We start from the raw sequence: 19,313 nt of genomic DNA, 5'->3' as shown, positions 1-19,313 counted from the left end.
GGCTCACATTCTATAAATATCTCTAAATTATACATATTGTTTGAGTATACTAAATGGTGAAATCTTAAGAGAAACGTTAATAGACCCGAAGATGAGTGAATTAGGTAAGGAAAATTTTAAGAGGTACAAACTTCCAGTTACCAAATAAATGAGTCATGGGATGACAGGTGGTAACTAATCATGGTGATCATTTTGTAATGTAAGGAAATATTCAGGCACTATGTTGTGTACCAGGAACTAACATAGTGTTGTAGGTCAATTATACTTCAAAATCAAACAAACTCACAGAAAAAGAGATCAGATTTGTGATTACCGGGCTGGGGGGCGGGACAGGGGAGGGAGAATTGGATGAAGGCGGTTAAAAAGTACAAACTTCCAGTTATAAGATAACTGAGTACTAGAGATGTAATGCTCAACATGATTAATATAATTAACACTGTTCTATGTTATATATGAAAGCTGGTAAGAGAATAAATCCTGAGTTCTTGTCACAAGGGAAGAGTATTTTTTCCTTTTTCTTTCTTTTGTATTTATATGAGATGATGGATGTTCACTAAACTTATTGTGGTAATCATTTCATGATGTACCAAGACAAATTATTATAAACTTATAAAGGCTGTATGCCAATTATATCTCAATAAAACTGGAAGAAAAAAAGAGAGAAATGTTAGTAGACCATTTAAAAATATTTCTTGCTATACTGGCTATCTGTCAAAGCAGCTTTTAAGAGTTCTCTCCAGTTACTCTGCAACCAGACTATGCTATTATTTTTCACAGTGGAAATGAATGGCATCAAAGCACTTCAACGGCAAAATACCCTGGCAACACTTAACAGGCAACAAAGTAAATGGCAAAAAAAACCCCAAACAAACAAAAAAAGACCAACCAGAATAAAAAGAAGAAACCAGAGGGCTTCCCTGGTGGCTCAGTGGTTAAGAATCCGCTTGCCATTGCAGGGGACATGGGTTCGAGCCCTGGTCTGGGAAGATCCCACATGCTGCGGAGCAACTAAGCCCATGTGCCACAACTACTGAGCCTGTGCTCTAGAGTCCGCGAGCCACAACTACTGAGCCCGCGTGCCACAACTACTGAAGCCCGCACACCTAGAGCCCGTGCTCCGCAACAAGAGAAGCCATCACAATGAGAAGCCCACGCACAGCAACGAAGACCCAACGCAGCCAAATAAAAAAAAAAAAAGAAGAAAGCCATTAAGTTAAAAGAAAAAAAAAGAAGAAACTAGATTTACTTGAGAATGCCCTAAACAAAAACAAGCAAAAAACAGATCCTGAAAACAAAACAAAAAAGGCCTACTATTAAAAAAAAAAAAAAAATTCTGTAGGATACAAATACTGTTTTTAAGCAAGACACTAATGTTTTCAAAAAATGAAAAATTTCCTCTCTCCTTCTTCCTGTACATCATCACTTTTTAAAATCAAATGGCTAGGAAAATGTCAAATAATTAAGTAGCACTAGTAGATCAGTTATTCACAAACCTTGACATAGGTAGAATTGTTCTTTCCTCATGATAATCACTGTCACATTCATTTATATACTCCCGTAACACAGTTAATACTCGAACCATTCGAACAGCTTCCTGTCTCGCACAATTAATACTGTCTTTGTCACCATCCAAAACACACAGCGTGTCATAGGAGGCTTTCAAGCGATCAAAGCAAGACTGAATGAAGTCTTCATGGATTACCACCTACAAATAATGGGCCAAATAAAGACAGTTCAAATTTTATATGTATATAAAGTATTTCATATATATATATTAATAAAACATTAATCTAATTAAAGATGGCAACAATTTAAAGGTAGATCTCATTTAACCATGATCCTATTTAACGAGAGAATCTATATTGATAATTGATAATAAAATATGTTTGAGAACAGACTTGTGGCTGCCAAGGGGGGAGAGAGGGTGGGGGAGGGATGGATTGGGAGTTTGGGATTAGCACATGCAAACAACTATATACAGAATGGATAAAAACAAGGTCCTACTGTATAGCACAGGTAACTATATTCAATGTCCTTTGATAAACCATAATGGAAAAGAATATAAACAAAGAATGTATATGTATGTATAACTGAATCACTTAGCTATGCAGCAGAAATTAACACAACATTGTAAAATCTACTATACATCAATAAAATAGAAAGAACAATAACACACACACACTATGTTTTGTCAAAGGAAGCTTATGTTATTTAAGTTAACAAGTATAAACTATATATACAAAAAATGAACTTCAGGATTAGGTGTCAGAATGGAAAGAAATTTGGCCGAAATCTCCTACCATAACTATACTCAAAATAATCACTTCAAGATAATTATATCAAGATGAGACTCATTTAGACAGCATTTTGTAGGAGAGAAATGTAGACTAAATATTTTAGGTATGTTTTTATAATACAAATTGAAACAAAAACAATTTCTAGTTAATCTTGAAGTAAAGAAAAAAATTCTTATTAGCAACAGTTCTTCAATCAGAATTCAAATTTGTGTAAGTTTTAATACATGTCAATTCTCACCTGATTGACCTGTAGCCTTGGACCAAGGTTCGTGTATATCTCTTTAAGGAGATCTATAGCTCTGCTGGCAATATCATCATTACTTTGAATCACCACCTAGGTTCAAAAAGATTCAAGTGTAAATACCTTTCAAGAAATATTTTAGTTGGGCATTTCCATTCAAACCGTACCTTCAGTTGTTTTTAATACAGCATTCAATAATTTGACAGGGAACATCGACTTTGATAATCAAGTAAAATTAAAGTGAGAAAACAGACCAAAAATATAACAAATGCAAAACTCAAGTCTTTGAATAAATCAAGTTAAGAAAGAAAGACACATTTTACAAAGAATAAAATATGCTGTCATGGGCTTCCCTGGTGGCGCAGTGGTTGGGAGTCCACCTGCCGATGCGGGGGACATAGGTTTGTGCCCCGGTCCGGGAGGATCCTGCGTGCCGTGGAGCAGCTGGGCCCGTGAGCCATGGGCAGGAGCCTGTGCTCCGTAGCGGGGGGGACCACGGCAGTGAGAGGCCCGCATACCGCAAAAAAAAAAAAAAAAAAAAAAAAAAAATGCTGTCGTTAGTATTATTTAAACCCTGCAATTCAACACCCTGGTAACCAAGCAGTGAGATATTAAGGAAGGAATTCAAATTAGTTAAAGGAAACAAAGATTATATGAAATACAGCTTACCACAGAAGGCTACCCACCCCTACCCCATTTGTATAGATCTTCATCACTCATCTAATCATATCAGTGGTTTTCAAATTATGTATAGAACTCTAGGAGTGATGACGAGTTTTAGGGATGAACCCTATAATAGGCTTGGGAGGGGGAAGGGAGTGAAGCATAGGGAGACTGAGTCGCAAGAAAAAATCACGCTTTCCTTTCTCACTTCAACTAGTTTTACATTTTGGAGTATTATCTAAATTTTGACTTTTAAAAAGGGTCTCTGCTGTTTAAAAATGTTGAAAACCACATACTTAAAGTCTGAATACTCAAATACCAAAGTAAACAACTTGGTCTGTCTGCAGAAAAATATTTCATATCCAGAAAACAATATAAACTGCTGTGAACAGATCAGATTTTTAAAGATAGTAATAATGTATTAATACTATATTTGAACAACATGGATGGAACTTGAGGGCATCATGCTAAGTGCTAATAAGTCAGACAGAGAGAGACAAATACTGTGTGATTTCACTTATATGTGCAATCTAAAAAAATAAAAAACACAAACAAAAAATTGAACTCATAGATACAGAAAAGAGATTAATGGTTGCCAAATGGTGAACGGGTTCAAAAGGTACAAACTTACAGTTATAAAATAAGTAAGTCCTGGGGATGTAATGCAGAGCACAGTGACTATAGGTAATAATACTGTACTGCATATTTGAAAGAGTGAATGGTAAGAGAGTAAATTTTTTGGGGGGCCAAGCCACACAGCTTTCGGGATCTTAGTTCCCCAAGCAGGGATTGAACCCAGGCCACAGCAGTGAAAGCACCGAGTCCTAACCACTGGACCACCAGGGAATTCTCCAGTAAATCTTAAAAGTTCTTATTACAAGAAAAAAAAATGTAAATGTGTAGTGATAGATGTTAACTAGACTTATGGTGATCATTTTGCAATACGTACACATCAAATCATTATGCTGTATACCTGAAACTAATGTAGTGTTGTATGTCAATTATATCTCAACTAAAAAAAAAATATATATATATATATAAATACTATAAAGGTGGAAAAATTAGCCTTAAGTAGGTAATATTTTACTCAGGTATCTAAAAATATCACAAGTTAAACAGTGCCGATAAAGTATACATTCATAATCCTTTCTAAATAAAGTCTTTTTTTCTGTCCTCTACTTCAGCATTAAATGGATAAGCTAAAAGAAGAAACAGAGGTCTACATTAAATTTAAAAAGGGAAGAAAATAACTTTCATGGAGGGGCATGAAAGATCTGTATGGTTAGTGCATTTACTTCTAAACACATCTGGGACAGACAGATTCTAAGCCAAGACAAAAGGAACATCAGTGGCAGAAGGAGGGGGAGGTGGAGGGAGGGAGAAAAGTAAGATAAAGATGAACTATCACTACCTCCTGCGACAAGCATCAGAGCAGCATACATACATATAATTCATCTGTACAAATGTGATTTCTTACCTATTTGAAAAACTACATCAGATACACTGCTTACAAAGTTCCTACTTTTCACTTACCCTCCAAAGGTAGTCTAATCCTATTAACTCCAAATCATCCATCATATATGCTCTCCTTTTTGCTACTAGTTTTCCTTCTCGACAATTCACAGCTTTGAAGAATCGCTCAAAACATTTCATTCCATTTTCAGTCAGTAGAGAAGGATCAAGCTGAAGTACATTGCTTTCAAAGAAGTCCTTATTAATATCAGGATCCAAGTCTGGTTCATCGCCCATCAACTTGGAATACCACTTAAAACAGGCTTCACGATCACAAAGGTAAACTGCGTTCTCTGCTAAGCATTTCCATATTTGTTTTGCCTGAGGAGCGCAGAGCCACAGTTGGCCATCCTTCAATAAAAATCTTAAAAAACATAAAAAATTAGCAATTAGATCTACATAATTTTTTATCCTGAAAGGCAATCTGTCTCTCTATATGGGAAATAATCCATTTATCACAATTATATTTTAACTACAGGTAAAAAGATGTCAGTTTTTATCAATATCTTAAAATACCTTATTTCTTAATTTTTATCTATTACTAAAAAATACTAGATATTAATTCATTCAACAAGCACACATTAAGCACCTACAATGTGCCAGGAACTCTGCTACATCACTGGACCTAAACTGAAAAAAAAGATTTGTTCCCTGTACACGTGAAACACTGTAAATCAACTATACTTCAATAAAAATAAAAGGATACACATTGGGAGAAAAAAAGATTTGCTCCCTGAACTTAAACAGTTTCATCTTTGAAACCAGCCATTTTGAAAGTATGTTTAATAGGTTACCTGAGATTTAGCATTGTGCTTATATGGCATCATTGGAGAAAGAGGTATCGTATTATGTGACTTTATAGATAACCCACTTATCAATGCTGAAGAGTTAAAATTGCTTAAATTTTAATATTTGATGATAATCTAATATTCATCACTCAGTACTTGGCCACACTGAACAGAACAACTGACATATTTTAAACTTTTTAATGTCAAAACTCAACAGGATGCTTACTAATTATTCAGTGGCATTCTCGAGGGTCTTTTTAGTTTTGGGACTATAGGTTTAGTTCAAGTGAATTCTGTTTCAACTAGTTTCTTCAGTTAGCTTTCTTTTTCTTTTAGCATTCATCCACCCACCCTGTCTGCCATATCTCTGAATGACAAGAGAATAAACATCTCATTTTATTCTGAAGAACTTAACACAATCTTTAGCTAATGTAATGGTGGCTCCATTCCCAATTACACAGCAAGGTGAATGTATTTAAGGTTCCCTCTTCATTTCAAAGCATTTTGAGTTATCAATTCTAGTGTCTTTGATATTTTCATAGTATTGCTGAGCTTAAAGAGGGCTTCTAGCACCTGTCCCACCAAACCCTGTCACCTCTAATTTACAGATAGGAAACTGAGGTCCAATATGATAAAATACAGTTGTTTTCAGTTTTGAGTTGTGTTTTGTTTTGGTTTTTAAAAACAACAGCAGAAAACTTTCTTCAAGCAAAAATTCCATTTGGAAGGCCAATGTATAAAAATAAAAGCAGAGCTGTTTCAATTGTTGGGAAGAGGAAAGAAGTGAGAAATGGGGATAAAACCTCTACTGCTTGTCCAGAAATCTTGGAGGAAGCTCCTCAGAAGCCCTAATGCTCCAACGTAGGTTTGAAAAATCACTGGTCTAATAGAAAGAGCATAGACTTAAGTCAGATACACCTAGCTGAGTAGTGCAGCACTATGATATACTGGCTGTGTGTTTTCAAACAAGCTAGTTTAAGCCATGCGAATCTCAGTTTTCTTATTAATCAAACTGGGATAATACCCGCCTCCCTGCACTGCTATGTAAAGCATTTAACACAAGCCAAATACATAGTGAGTAAAGTTCGGTTCCCGTCCCTTGAGAGAATTGCTGTAGGTCATATAGATAGGTACTAATAGAGCAAGGACTAAAAACAAGTTCTCTGATCCCAAACTTGAATTTAGCAAAAGAGCTGATAACCACTCTTCTGTTCTAGGCAATCTAAAAGATACAACACACACCAATCAATAACAATGGCTCACCATGGCAATGATTCTCCATCTGGGGAGGAAGGTCCTTCCATCCAGATGGTTGAAAAACAAAACACACACAAAACCACTTCACACTTTAAATTCTTAAAATCTGGTGTCTAGAGTTTTCCCTCAAGTTAAAATCTTAATGTACCTACTTATGTCAATGTTTCCAAGTAAGCACATATTCAATAAACGTAAGCCGATAATTAATGTAGCCCAGGAGAAAATTCCCCAGTGTATCAAAATAATAAATGCAATAGATTTTCTGAGACACTGATAATCTGGGCATTTCCTTCAGCATGCTTATGATCTGAATAAGCTCTTCTGCTATGTGATGTGGTTTCTGAATTCACAAGAAACCTCTCATCGTGAAAAATTTTAACAATTTCAAATCTACAAGTGTATAATCATTAAAAGCTAAACATCAATGAGTAAATCAAGCCTCGGACTACATTTAACTTTGGCTTAAGGGAATAAACCTCTTTTCTTCGTCCCCATCAGAATAGTGTTGTTAACACATGACTCCAGACTGCCTTTGTCAGCCACTGTTAGGATAAACGAGGCACCAAAGAACTCAATCACTCTTTTGGGGTGCTGGTCCAACAGCCTTTTCTCCCCATTTCCTTAGTGCCTATGATATCATTAAGGTCAATATGGTTCTCTAGCTGGTTCTGTCAAAATATGGAAACCGCTTCTTTAAAAATAAATATAAACAAATATGAAGACCAGAAGTCTATACAAAAGGTTTAAGTGTGTTCTCTTCAAATACTTCTTTGCAGTCAAAGAAGTTAAAACTCAACCAATAATTTAAAAATATTTAATGATGAACACATAGGGAAATGTCCTGTGACTTTCATGTAATGATTTCCACATGGGGAAATAAAATGTGGCAAGAGCCACCTAACAAAGACCTAGTCATACAGGATATCAACTTGGTATTCTTTATTTGTCTTAAAAAGAGCAACACTAATTGTTTAAAACAAACCTAAGGAAGTTAAGCCGTTCTTGGACTTCTTGAACATGACTATATCTACTTCCCAGCCTCACAGTTTGTGGGTCATAGTCTTCATGGTCTGCAAATTAAGAAAAATCTTGCATTATACACATGGTTAGCCATATCATTGCCTACTTAAATCAAAGAAAGATAAGTCAGTTAAAAAGTCGTTAATCCTTTATCACTAAAAGGCAACATGAAATTTACTAATTACTGGTAGTTTCTACCCATCTCCTTTTTTCCCAACCAAAATAACCTTTCCTTTCACATAACCAAAAGAAAAGTCTGTTAAATGTGCTGTCAAAAATAATTCATACAACCCCTTTGCCCAATTTTCATACATAATGAAGTAATTTCTGATTACAGCCTAAGACTGACCTGAGTGGTCTATGTTATAAAAAATCATATTACCAACCTCTATCTAGGAAGTTGGCGTTAATGCAAGATGCTACTCTACATAATGAAGTTATCATACCATAATCACCACCAGCATGTTATGAAACATTCTCAGATAAATTTAAGAAAACCTACCCTTCTATCACGGCACGACAATGGGTATATATTGGTCACTAGGCCTAGCTTAATTTGGAAATTCCTTAAAAAAATTTTAATAAAATAAAGCTAGTAAACCCTTTGGTTTTACTTCCATTAGAGTATACCCTACAATGGAAGAAAAAAGTCTCAGTGTTTGGAATGAAAGACCAGAGCAAAAAATATCTTTAAAAGCACCTCCGGTCCTAAAAACATGTTGGACAGTGGTTTTTTGTTTTTATTTTATTGGAAAAAGCCATATATGATCTGGAAATGGTCAAGTTAATTTGTGGCTTAGAGCAAAAGAAAGTTGAAGCAAATGTCCTGAACACGTGCTTTCAACTACTTGGGAATCAGTGACCTTTCTTCCAGAAAGTTGAGGCAAGTTATGCAGGAATAAGAAATTATGTAATTTTTAAAAAGAAAACTGTATAATTAGCATTAATTACTGGTATTTTCATACCCTGGATCTTATGGTATGTGTATGCTAGTGCCAAAGAATTCTGATTGTGTGAGACCCTTTAGACATAGTAATGGTAATGTCTTTTTTTTTTTTAATTTATTTATTTTTGGCTGCATCGGGTCTTCGTTGCTGCACGCGGGCTTTCTCTAGTTGCGGCGAGCAGGGGCTACTCTTCGTTGCAGTGGCTTCTCTTGTTGCGGGGCATGGGCTCTAGGTGTGCAGGCTTCAGTAGTTGCAGCACTCAGCTCAGTAGTTGCAGCATGCAGGCCGTAGAGCGCAGGCTCAGTAGTTGTGGTGCACGGGCTTAGTAGCTCCACGGTATATGGGATCTTCGCGGACCAGGGCTCGAACCCGTGCCCCCTGCATTGGCAGGCGGATTCTTAACCACTGCGCCACCAGGGAAGTCCAATAAATGTCTTCAAATACAGTGAGGTTTCTTTGAACAAAATCTTAACATGTTGTAAAGATGGACCACTTACAATGTTTAGAAACATCTTTTGATGCTTCGGTGAAGAAAAGCAGCCCAATGTATTATGACTACCTGCTTTCTACTTCCACATAATACTGCTATCTACACAAGTCCTAAACACATATTGTCTACTCCCAAGAAAAGTCAGTTTCATCAGGGCTCAGGACTTGAAGCACTACTTCTCAAGAGGTTTTCTCAAGAAACTGAATAGAATTCTATTCCACTATGTAGAAATTTTCTTTTTCAGAGCATCAGTCAAAGTACCTGAATAAACGATGGACTTTTTTCCTTAACAAGGAGTTTACACACAGTTTTGTTTGTCAGGTTCTTTTTTAGGGGAAATTTTAATAATTTCAAAAGTAAGCTTAAAAAATAATATAAGAAACACTTACGGCCTTTACTCATATCACCAGTTGTTTACATTTTGCCCCATTTGCTTAACTAATCATCACATATATGTATATGTGTGTGTATAATTTTTCTAAACCATTTGAGAGTAACTTGGCGACATGTCCCTTTATTCCTAAATACTGCAATGAATATTTCTGAATAACAAAGACATTCTCTTACATAACCACACACAATTATCAAATTAACACTGATACAATAGTATTGTATTATCTAACCCAAGGCTTCTCAACAGCACATTATTGACATTTGGGGCTGGATAATTCTTTGCTGTGTTGAACTGCCCTATGCAGCAGTGTAGGATATCTAGCAGCATCCCAGGCCTCTACTCACTAAATTCCAGGAGCATCCTTGCCCAACTGCCCCCCTCCCAAATTAAGATACCCAAAAAATATCTCCAATTTTACCAGTAATGTCCATTTATGCCTTCTTTACCCCAAATCCAAGATTAAGTACACACTGCTTTTAGCTGTCATGCTAATTCTTCTTTAATCTGGAGAATTCAACATTCTTTTTATTTCTTGACCTTTTATAAAACTATGAGCCAACTGTGTTGCATGTTGCATGTTGCTTAATGTGGGCTTCTCTGATGCTTCCACATGATTAGATTCAGGCTAGGCATTTTGGCAACAAAGAGTATCACAGAAGTAACCCTATATCCTCCTCAAAGAATCATCATCAGGAGGAATAGCATATGTCATTCTGCGGCAGTATTCATGTCAACTTTGATCACCTGGTCAGTGCGGTTTCCACCAGGTTTCTCCACTGTAAAGTTACTATTTTTCTTTTTAATTAATTTGTGGGGAGATACTTTGAGACTATGTAAATAGCTTGTCTATCAAACTTTTACCCACTACTTTTTTTTTTTTTTTTTTTTTTTTTTGCATTACGTGGGCTTCTCACTGCTGTGGCCTCTCCCGTTGCGGAGCACAGGCTCCGGACGCGCAGGCCCAGCAGCCATGGCTCACGGGCCCAGCCGCTCCGCGGCACGTGGGATCCTCCCAGACCGGGGCACGAACCCGTGTCCCCTGCATCGGCAGGCGGACTCTCAACCACTGCGCCACCAGGGAAGCCCTTACCCACTACTTTTAGCATCCTCTCACTTTTATTTAGGTAGCAGCACTTTATCAAGAGCTGGGACCCTGAACATAGGGAAGAGATTTGAAAACATTCAGTGAAAGCCAAACAATAATCAAGAAAAGTCAAGAAGGGCTTCCCTGGTGGCGCAGTGGTTGAGAGTCCGCCTGCCGATGCAGGGGACACGGGTTCGTGCCCTGGTCCGGGAAGACCCCACGTGCCATGGAGCAGCTGGGCCCATGAGCCATGGCTGCTGAGCCTGCACGTCCAGAGCCTGTGCTCCCCAACGGGAGAGGCCACGACAGTGAGAGGCCCGCATACCGCAAAAAAAAAAAAAAAAAAAAAAAAAAAAAAGAAAAGTCAAGAAGTAAGAAGATCCCTCTATGCTAAATAGGAATAGAGGAGCCCTACACTTCGCCACAGAGGAGCTTCCGGGCTTATAAAACATAAACAAGATGGTTGGTGGTTCTGCCCATAAACATTCAGCTCTAAATAAAAGAGATCAGTTAGCTTATGGCTAAGGCTAACATGAACTGGCTCTTGTCATTTTTTTAAAAATTAATTTATTTATTTATTTTTGGCTGCATTGGGTCTGTTGCTGTGCGCGGATTTTCTCTAGTTGTGGCGAGTGGGGGCTAGTCTTCGTTACGGTGCACGGGCTTCTCATTGCCGTGGCTTCTCTTTGTTGCAGATCATGGACTCTAGGCACACAGGTTTCAGTAGTTGTGGCGCACGGGCTTAGCTGCTCTGTGGCATGTGGGATCTTCCCAGACCAGGGCTCAAACCCGTGTCCCCTGCATTGGCAGGTGGATTCTTAAGCACTGTGCCACCAGGGAAGTCCAGGAGCGTGGAGTCTTAACCACTGGACCACCAGGGAAGTTCCTGTATATTGACTTAATTCCTGCAATCTAGGGGAACTCATTTATTAGTTTTAATAGATTTTAGCAGATTCTTTAGAATTTTCTGTATATGAGATGGTGTTATCTATTAGACATAATTTACAATTTCTTTTCCAATCTGGATGCTTTTTATTTCTTTTTCATGTCTAGTTGATCTCGCTAGCATCTCCAGTAGAATGTTAAATAAAAGAGACTAGAGTGGACATCCTTGTCTCATTCCTAATCCTAAGAGGAAAGCAGCCAGTCTTTCACCATTAAGTATGATGTTAGCTGTAGGTTTTTTGAGATGCCCTTTACCAGGTTAAGGAAATTTCCTTCTATTTCTGGTTTGTTGAATGTTTTTATAATGAAAGGTGTTGGATTTTGTCAAATGCTTTTTCTGCATCTACTGAGATGATCTCATAGTTTGGGCCCTTTATTCTAGTAATATGGTATATTACAATTGACTTGGGGTGTCAAATCAACATTGTTACAGGGATACATTCCATTTGGCCCTGGTGCATAATCCTTTTTATATGCTGCTGGATTATGTTTGCTTGTTTTTTTGATAACTTTTGACTACATCACAAGGTATACTGATCTGCAATTTTCTTTTGATGTCTTTGTATTATTTTGGTAGCAGGATAATAATGGCTTCATACTAGGAGCCTGGAAGTATTCCTCTTTTTGAAAGAATATGTGAAGGACTGGCGTTAATTCTCCTTTAAATATTCAGTAAATTCAGTAATTCACTAATAAAATTCACTAAACCTGGTTCTGGGCTTTTCTTTGTGGGAAGTTTTTTGATTACTAATTCAATCTTTTTACTTGTTATATATCTATTCAAATTTTCAATTGCTTCTTGAGTCAATTTCAGTAATCTGGCATTCTCTTATTTTTTTAATTTTTGTTAAGGTTAGTGGTGATGGCCTCTCCTTTTTGACTTTCACAACTGAGCCTAACTAAAGGTTTGTAAATTTTGCTGATCTTTTCAAAGAACCAACTTTCAGTTTCATTGATTTTCTCTTCTCTATTTCACTTATTTCTGCTCTAATCTTTATTAATTCCTTTTTGTTTTCGGGTTAGTTTTCTCTATTCTACCTTTTGAAGGTGAAATGTTACTGATTTGCTATCTTTCTTCTTTAATACAGGAATTCTGCAGTATAAATTTCCTCTAGGCACTGATTTAGAAACACTCCGTAAGTTCTGACATTTTGTTCTTTTTCATTCATCTCAGCATATTCTCATTTCACTTGGCATTTCATCTTTGACCCACTGGTTAGTAAAGAATGTATACTTTCCATACACCTATGAAATTCCCAAATTTACTTTTTAATTTATAATTTAATTCCACTGCATACAAAAAACCTACTTGTATGATTTCAATGCTTTTAAAGTTAATAAGCCTTGCTTATAGCCTAGAGTATGGTCTGTCCTGGAGGATATTCTGTGTATACGTGAGAAGAACATACATTCTGCTGTTTTCGGGTGGAGTATTCTACAGATATCTTTTAGGTACAGTTTATTGGTTTATAGTGTTCAGGTCTTCTATTCCCCCCTCCGCCCCCCATGGCTTTGACTTACTGTCTGCTGTCAGTTGCTTTCAGCCTAATTACTTCCTTTAGTATTTCTTCAAAGGCAAGTTGGCTAGCAACAAATTATCGCAATGTTTGAGAATGTCTTTACTTTGCCTTCATTTTTGAAAGACAGTTTTGCTGAATGTAAGGTTCTTAGTTGTCAGGTCCCTCCCCTGCCCCTGGCAGTTTGAATAGGTTGTCCTACTGCCTTCTGGCCTCCAATGTTCTGATAAATCGGTTGTTAAATTTTATTGGGGTTTCCTTGTATATGAGGAGGTAATTGAAAGTGGCAGTCCTCAGATACAGAATGCAAAAATGTGATCTACAATAAAGACAAGTCCTCCAACTCTATCCAGAAACCAGGAAAAATAGTAAATAAAACTTTTATAAGTGTTCAAGCCAGTACAAAGTCTATCCTACTAATAAGGTAAACCTTAAGTGAAAACTGAGAGATGGTTTTATACTGTGTTGTATGCATATAAAAAACTTTAAAAAAATGACTTGGTAAGCACCAATGCTTGAAGGCAATAAGAACACGTGAGTAAATATCGCAGATAATTTTAGTAAGTTCATTACTTTATCTAAATAATGTTAAGACAGGAGGCAGAATCAGCTGACCATACTATTGAGGAAATGTCGTCACCCCCCACCACCACCACCAAAGCTTAAGATACTAGTACAGATGAAACATGGGCAGGACAAATAATACTGGTGAAATACTTATCAGAAATTGAGAATATCAGTAAACTAGAAGCCTGATGTTATCCTGCTGAATAATGTCTCATACCTAATGGGATCCATGCAACACTTTTATTACCTAGAGGCTAAAACATAATTTATTTTTGAATTGCAAATTTGGAAATCGGTGGTTGATCGATTTCCAAATGGCGTGAAAGTTTGTTTTAACAGGAGAATTTTACTAGCTTTAAAAATTACTTTCTCCCCCATATTTAAATATCTGGAGACTGATCAGTATTAATCAGATTACTACAATAGAGGAAGAAAAGGTATCAAAGATAGTTAGGATGAACAGAAGGTATGGTGTCAATAAAGTCAGGGGAACATATCAGTAGCAACAAGAATTCAAGGGCTTACTATGTACCAGGCATTATTCTAGCATAAATAACTTGTTCAAGGTCATACACCTAATATGTTAGGTCATGTTTCAAATCTAGGCAGATTCACATCTCTTACTTTGTGAAAATACAGACAATATAAGAAGGGGAAACTGAAGCCTGAAGACATTCAGTCCATGAAATTGAGATGAAGCAATGACTCATGTAGAATTTGACTACAAAGGAAAAGAAAACCCTAGTGAGGCTGAACTGTACATGTATCATCTCCTGATAGCCTCGAGAATCCTGAGAGCAGGATTCTCAACCTCTGACAATGAAATTAAATGGAATACCACATGCAAATAAATTAAGTAAAAATTAGCAATGCAACACATGTGGTTTATATTAAGGCTTCATTTGGGGGGAAGGCCTGCATTGGCATCTGTGAGGGCTTTGTACCACCAAGAAGAGGTGGCATCATAACAGAATGTGAGTTACATTAAACTGAGCCGAGATGTCTGAATGCTTGGGAGTACTACATGCAAACCTCTTTTGCCTCTCTCAGATTTTGTTTGCATTTGGTATATAACATAAATCGTATGGTTGATTACTCTATCATGCTACTTAGATGGAACTTAGGACTGGAATGATAAAAGATTATTGCCTGGTGCCTATCAGTTGCCTGATGCTTAAACCAGCTATGCAATCTATTAACTAGGAGGACTCAGCTGGCCCAGAGTGGTAAACGGAAGAACAGAGTCAACAAAATCAGTTCAGGTATCTTGAGAGCTGCTTAGTTTTTCAATTATGTTTATCTGAGTTTTATATGGGAATGTATGTATGTACCTTAAGTGTTAAGCAAAGCAAAAACCTTTTGATTTATAAGCACCTTGGTTGGGATTTTATTCAACAATGCCAAGAGTCTACTCTAATTCTTCAAATAATGAGTATTAGATGTATCCTCATTTTTAATACATATATTGGCTTCTGCAGACTCTACTATAACATGTTAAAGGAGTGGTATGTTCAGTAACCATTATGTTCAATTCTATCTCTGTGGTAATATAAAGTTTTCTTTCTATGGCAATGTGAAGAAACTTAAACCTACAAGATAGTTCTGGGGTTTATTTTGGGGCCTATGAGTTTGGCATAAGACAGAGGAATATGTACTAAGAACCCATCTGTACCCTAGCACACAGACTCAGACATAACTGTCAGAGGGCAAAAGCACATTGAAATAGAGCTCCACATACAACAGGCGCTTAAAAACGGACTGTTGACACCACAGAAATCTTTACCTTAACATGTTAAAACAAATTCACACTTTGAAACCAATGTAAACGTGTGGATTCTAGTAGCCTCGGATCTCTTTCTTATAAACTTTTAATTCATAAAGTCTGAAGAACTTATGAAACATGGACTTAGGATTACAAAAGAACTACAGTATTTGCAAGAACAGACTTAGGCAAAAGTTTTCTTGAAAAGATAAAGGTGGTGGTAGTAAGGAAACAAAGGATGAAAATGAGTCAGGTACATACCTAGGAAGGTAACAACCAATTGTAGTATAGGCAGGCAGAGCTCCCAGGCAGGGAAGAAAAAGAAATCAATTTAACAAGGAGAGTGGGTAAGGCAAGCACTTAGTAAAGAGCCTTGAAATGCTGGCCTGGAGTTTAGAGTGTGTAAGATTTGGGAGTAAAAGTGGATCACAAGTTCATAAAGGAACACAGTTTATAAAATCAACTACCTCGCATCTTTAAAAATACATTTGTTGTCACTTCTAAGGTAACTGATGAAAAAAAATGCTGGTAAGGGAAACTGCTGTTATTTTTCATAGTTCATGTTAGCTTACGATACATACCTCTAGCATATAGTCTCATGCTTTCCATATAAGTTGCAAGGTTTTCTGCTACCAAAGTAACTAGGGCATGATTGTGCTGAAGTTGATTGATTAAGTCATGGCGATAGAATACATGGGGACTTCGCTGAGTTTGACTGAAACGAGAAGAACTTAACAATATAATTAGGCAATTAAACTCTGTTGTAATCGAAAGAGCTTATACAATCTAAATTCTGAGATACTAATTTAAACACTTAAAAAGGTTTCGTTCATAACAGAATTAACTTTGGGCCATTTATTTTCTTTAATGACAATATTAAGCTATTTAAAAGAAAATAATCAATGCCTCAAAAACAAGACATTAATTCCACTATTCTTCCTTCATACAAAAACTATGCACTAATATTCTCCAATTTCACACTATGGGATAATCAATGACTGATTTCTTCTCCCATACTACAGTAGTACCAAAGCACTTACAAGTTTACATGATTATTTCCAGAATTATACAACAGAAACATTTCTTGTAACATTAGCACCACAAAGATTATGGTTGTAAATGTAGTGGAGAATTTAATCAAAGAAAGTGCTTTCGTTAAAATTTTATTTATTAGGCATTCAAAGTACAGAATTATCTCTTATTTCCATCAAGTATGCCAGATAATTTCAGTGGCATGTGTTGTATCTATTAATTTCATTCCTCACTGCATTTTATCCTTCCTTCTTTGTTTCCCTTTTTGCCTGTATCTACCCTAATCCATATTATATATTTCTTACAGACATTATATTTCCGTAATTGGTTTACTTTGCAATGTTTTAACGTTTTATTAACTTTGAAATGTCACACTACAGAAGTTTTCACAGTAAAATAAACCTATTGGCTTTTTAAATAGTTTTTAAAGTTAATTTCAAACACTAGATTTCAGGTATGTTCAAATGATGAAAGATGACAGGTATAGTTTAAAAATACTTTTTTCTGATTTATTTTAGCTAAATTTCTGTTAAGTAGCCGACTTTAAATATCTTACATGCCAAACTTTAGTTACTGGAATAATTTGTTCTTGTACTTTCTGGTTATAAGAGTGGGAACAGATAACATGAAAGCAATATTATCATCTTTATTCTGATACTTATCACTAAATTGTGTCTTACTTCCTCATCAATAAAAGAGGTGGATATGATAAAGGAATCCTCTTTTGTTCAAATTTAATCCATGTGTAAGCGTCCTGTCACCCCACTGTAATTTTCTTTTTTAAAACTTGCTTTCACCAACGGACAATGCCGTTTCTTTTCAATAAAATACATAAATAAAAATATTGAAATTTTCTGTTAAAAGCCTTACCTCAAATTTTGAGGTGCTTCGCCAAACAAACTACAAATTTCTCTTATTTGTTTCAGTGCAGGAATTACCCATTTGTCATTTGTACGAAGTTCTTCTATAAAGCGATCTATCCACTGTATCTTCTGTGTGTCACGGTCCTTAAAAAACAATTTCAATGTTTTATATAGGTCAATACTGAGGAGAATTCCACCTTCAAATTAGTTTGAGAATTACAAAACAGAGCTTTTCTTATAAGATTAGCATCATACACATTATGCTGTAACTGCAGTAAAGAATTTAATAATAATAAAAAGCTGCTTTTAAGTACATTTTTAATCCACATATACTACCAAAACTCCCCAAAGTAAAACACTATTATAAAAACTCAACATGACACGGATTCAGATATATCTACAGAAAGGTATTAAGCACACTGAAAAGTTTGATTTTAAGTTGCCAGGAGGTAGACATTTAGCTTTATCCAATGTATTAAGAGATTCTACCACATAATAAAATCCAGCAATAACACGTAACTCCAATTGTTACTCTGTATGGGTTTGTTTTTAGCATAGTAAGGAACATTGAAAATTTATGTTTTACCAAGAAAATAGTACGGCAACTGAGTGAAAAAAATTCACCAAAAATAAATTCACACACAAGAAGAGAGACAGAAACAGGTATAAGCAATTAAAAATTAATGTTATAAAATCAAAATTACTTCAGATATATTTTACTTCTCATACTTTATTTACTTTATTCCTTCCCTGAGTCAATAATAATCAGAAATGTAGGTTTGTATACCTAACAATTTTAAGTACAGATTATTTTTATTTTGTGTTTGTGTCTCTCTTTAATGAAATAATTTAAACTCAAGGTTCTTATTACTATTTGGTACACTAAATACTTAATGAACTACTAGTACAACTAGTGGAAAAAAAAAAGAAAACACCTACACCTACGTGAGCTTAGTAGTTCTTACCTAATTTCAGTTCATTAGTATAGGAAATAGTTTTAACAAGTAGGAAATTAGTTACTCAGCAATATTCATTTTACCATGAATTAAAAAGATACACATGCTATAAGTTAGAATGCAGGGAAGCTGTTGTGTGATCTGCTCATAGGGAAGGCACTAAATGTTTTAGTGTTTAGGAAGTTCTACTAATTCTTCTTAACTTCCGTAAGAAGCAAAGAAAACCTAACTTCTCTTACCTCTAAAGTCCATAATCAACTTTAATATCTTATATGATCTATTGATATTTGAAACTGGTATTTCAGCACCATACATCTGACACTACCACCACTACATTACTCGTTTTGTTTATACCGTCTTTCTACTAAGAAGACTAAACTGCTTTTAGATGATGCACAAAACTTAGACATAGAGACCTAAGAGGAAGGTGGACTTACATGAACAAAGTATGTCAATTCTTGAAGATCACTTCAAAAATAACAATGTCAGAAAAACCTGGAACTATTCTATATCTAAGCCATCCTCATGGTGAAGGAGAAGGGTCACAAAAAGTGAGCAAGGCAGCAAAACCTTACCTGGGAGCAACTATAATCTAGTATTTTTATGTGGGCACTGAGAGCCAGGTCCATGATGTCTACAGGCACATCATCACTATGGGCCAGATTCCACAGGAGGTTCAACACTTTGTGTGCCATCACACCATCTTTATCATCTTCTGCAAGACGACGTATCAGCTCAAGTAGCTTTTCTCGCTGCTTTTTACTTGCATTTGTCCAACTGGCCTAGAAAATTTTTTTAAAATGATATGGAAACAACACATATTTATTGGTCACTGCTTAAAATTGTCACTGGATAAACTATATTCATCAGAAAAACAACACAGCTGAGCACAGCATTATTCAAGTGGTATCTGAGCGATAAGACAGGACAGATTTAAACTCCAGGAAAAACAAAAGAATCTCCATTTACAGTTAAATA

General features: G+C 36.0%; 1 protein-coding gene across 4 annotated transcripts in view; it reads right to left on the bottom strand.

Moving 5' to 3' along the window:
• Positions 1-19,313, bottom strand: part of USP9X (ubiquitin specific peptidase 9 X-linked) — a gene marked incomplete at its 5' end in the record, with an annotated part of 93,711 nt that overhangs the window by 52,330 nt on the left and 22,068 nt on the right. For 2 of the 4 annotated variants that reach the window (XM_079727685.1, XM_079727687.1), the window contains 7 exons: positions 1,494-1,705; positions 2,536-2,631; positions 4,735-5,077; positions 7,741-7,828; positions 16,066-16,214; positions 17,387-17,523; positions 18,911-19,117. In XM_079727685.1, coding sequence (XP_079583811.1) covers positions 1,494-1,705; positions 2,536-2,631; positions 4,735-5,077; positions 7,741-7,828; positions 16,066-16,214; positions 17,387-17,523; positions 18,911-19,117 — 1,232 coding nt within the window. The remainder of the gene's footprint in view (positions 1-1,493; positions 1,706-2,535; positions 2,632-4,734; positions 5,078-7,740; positions 7,829-16,065; positions 16,215-17,386; positions 17,524-18,910; positions 19,118-19,313) is intronic. The other 2 variants (XM_079727684.1, XM_079727686.1) reach the window with 1 other exon arrangement.

The sequence above is a fragment of the Hyperoodon ampullatus genome, assembly GCF_949752795.1.
Source record: "Hyperoodon ampullatus genome assembly, chromosome: X".
NCBI classification, from domain to species: Eukaryota; Metazoa; Chordata; class Mammalia; order Artiodactyla; family Ziphiidae; genus Hyperoodon; species Hyperoodon ampullatus.
This window is presented reverse-complemented; position numbering and strand designations above follow the sequence as displayed.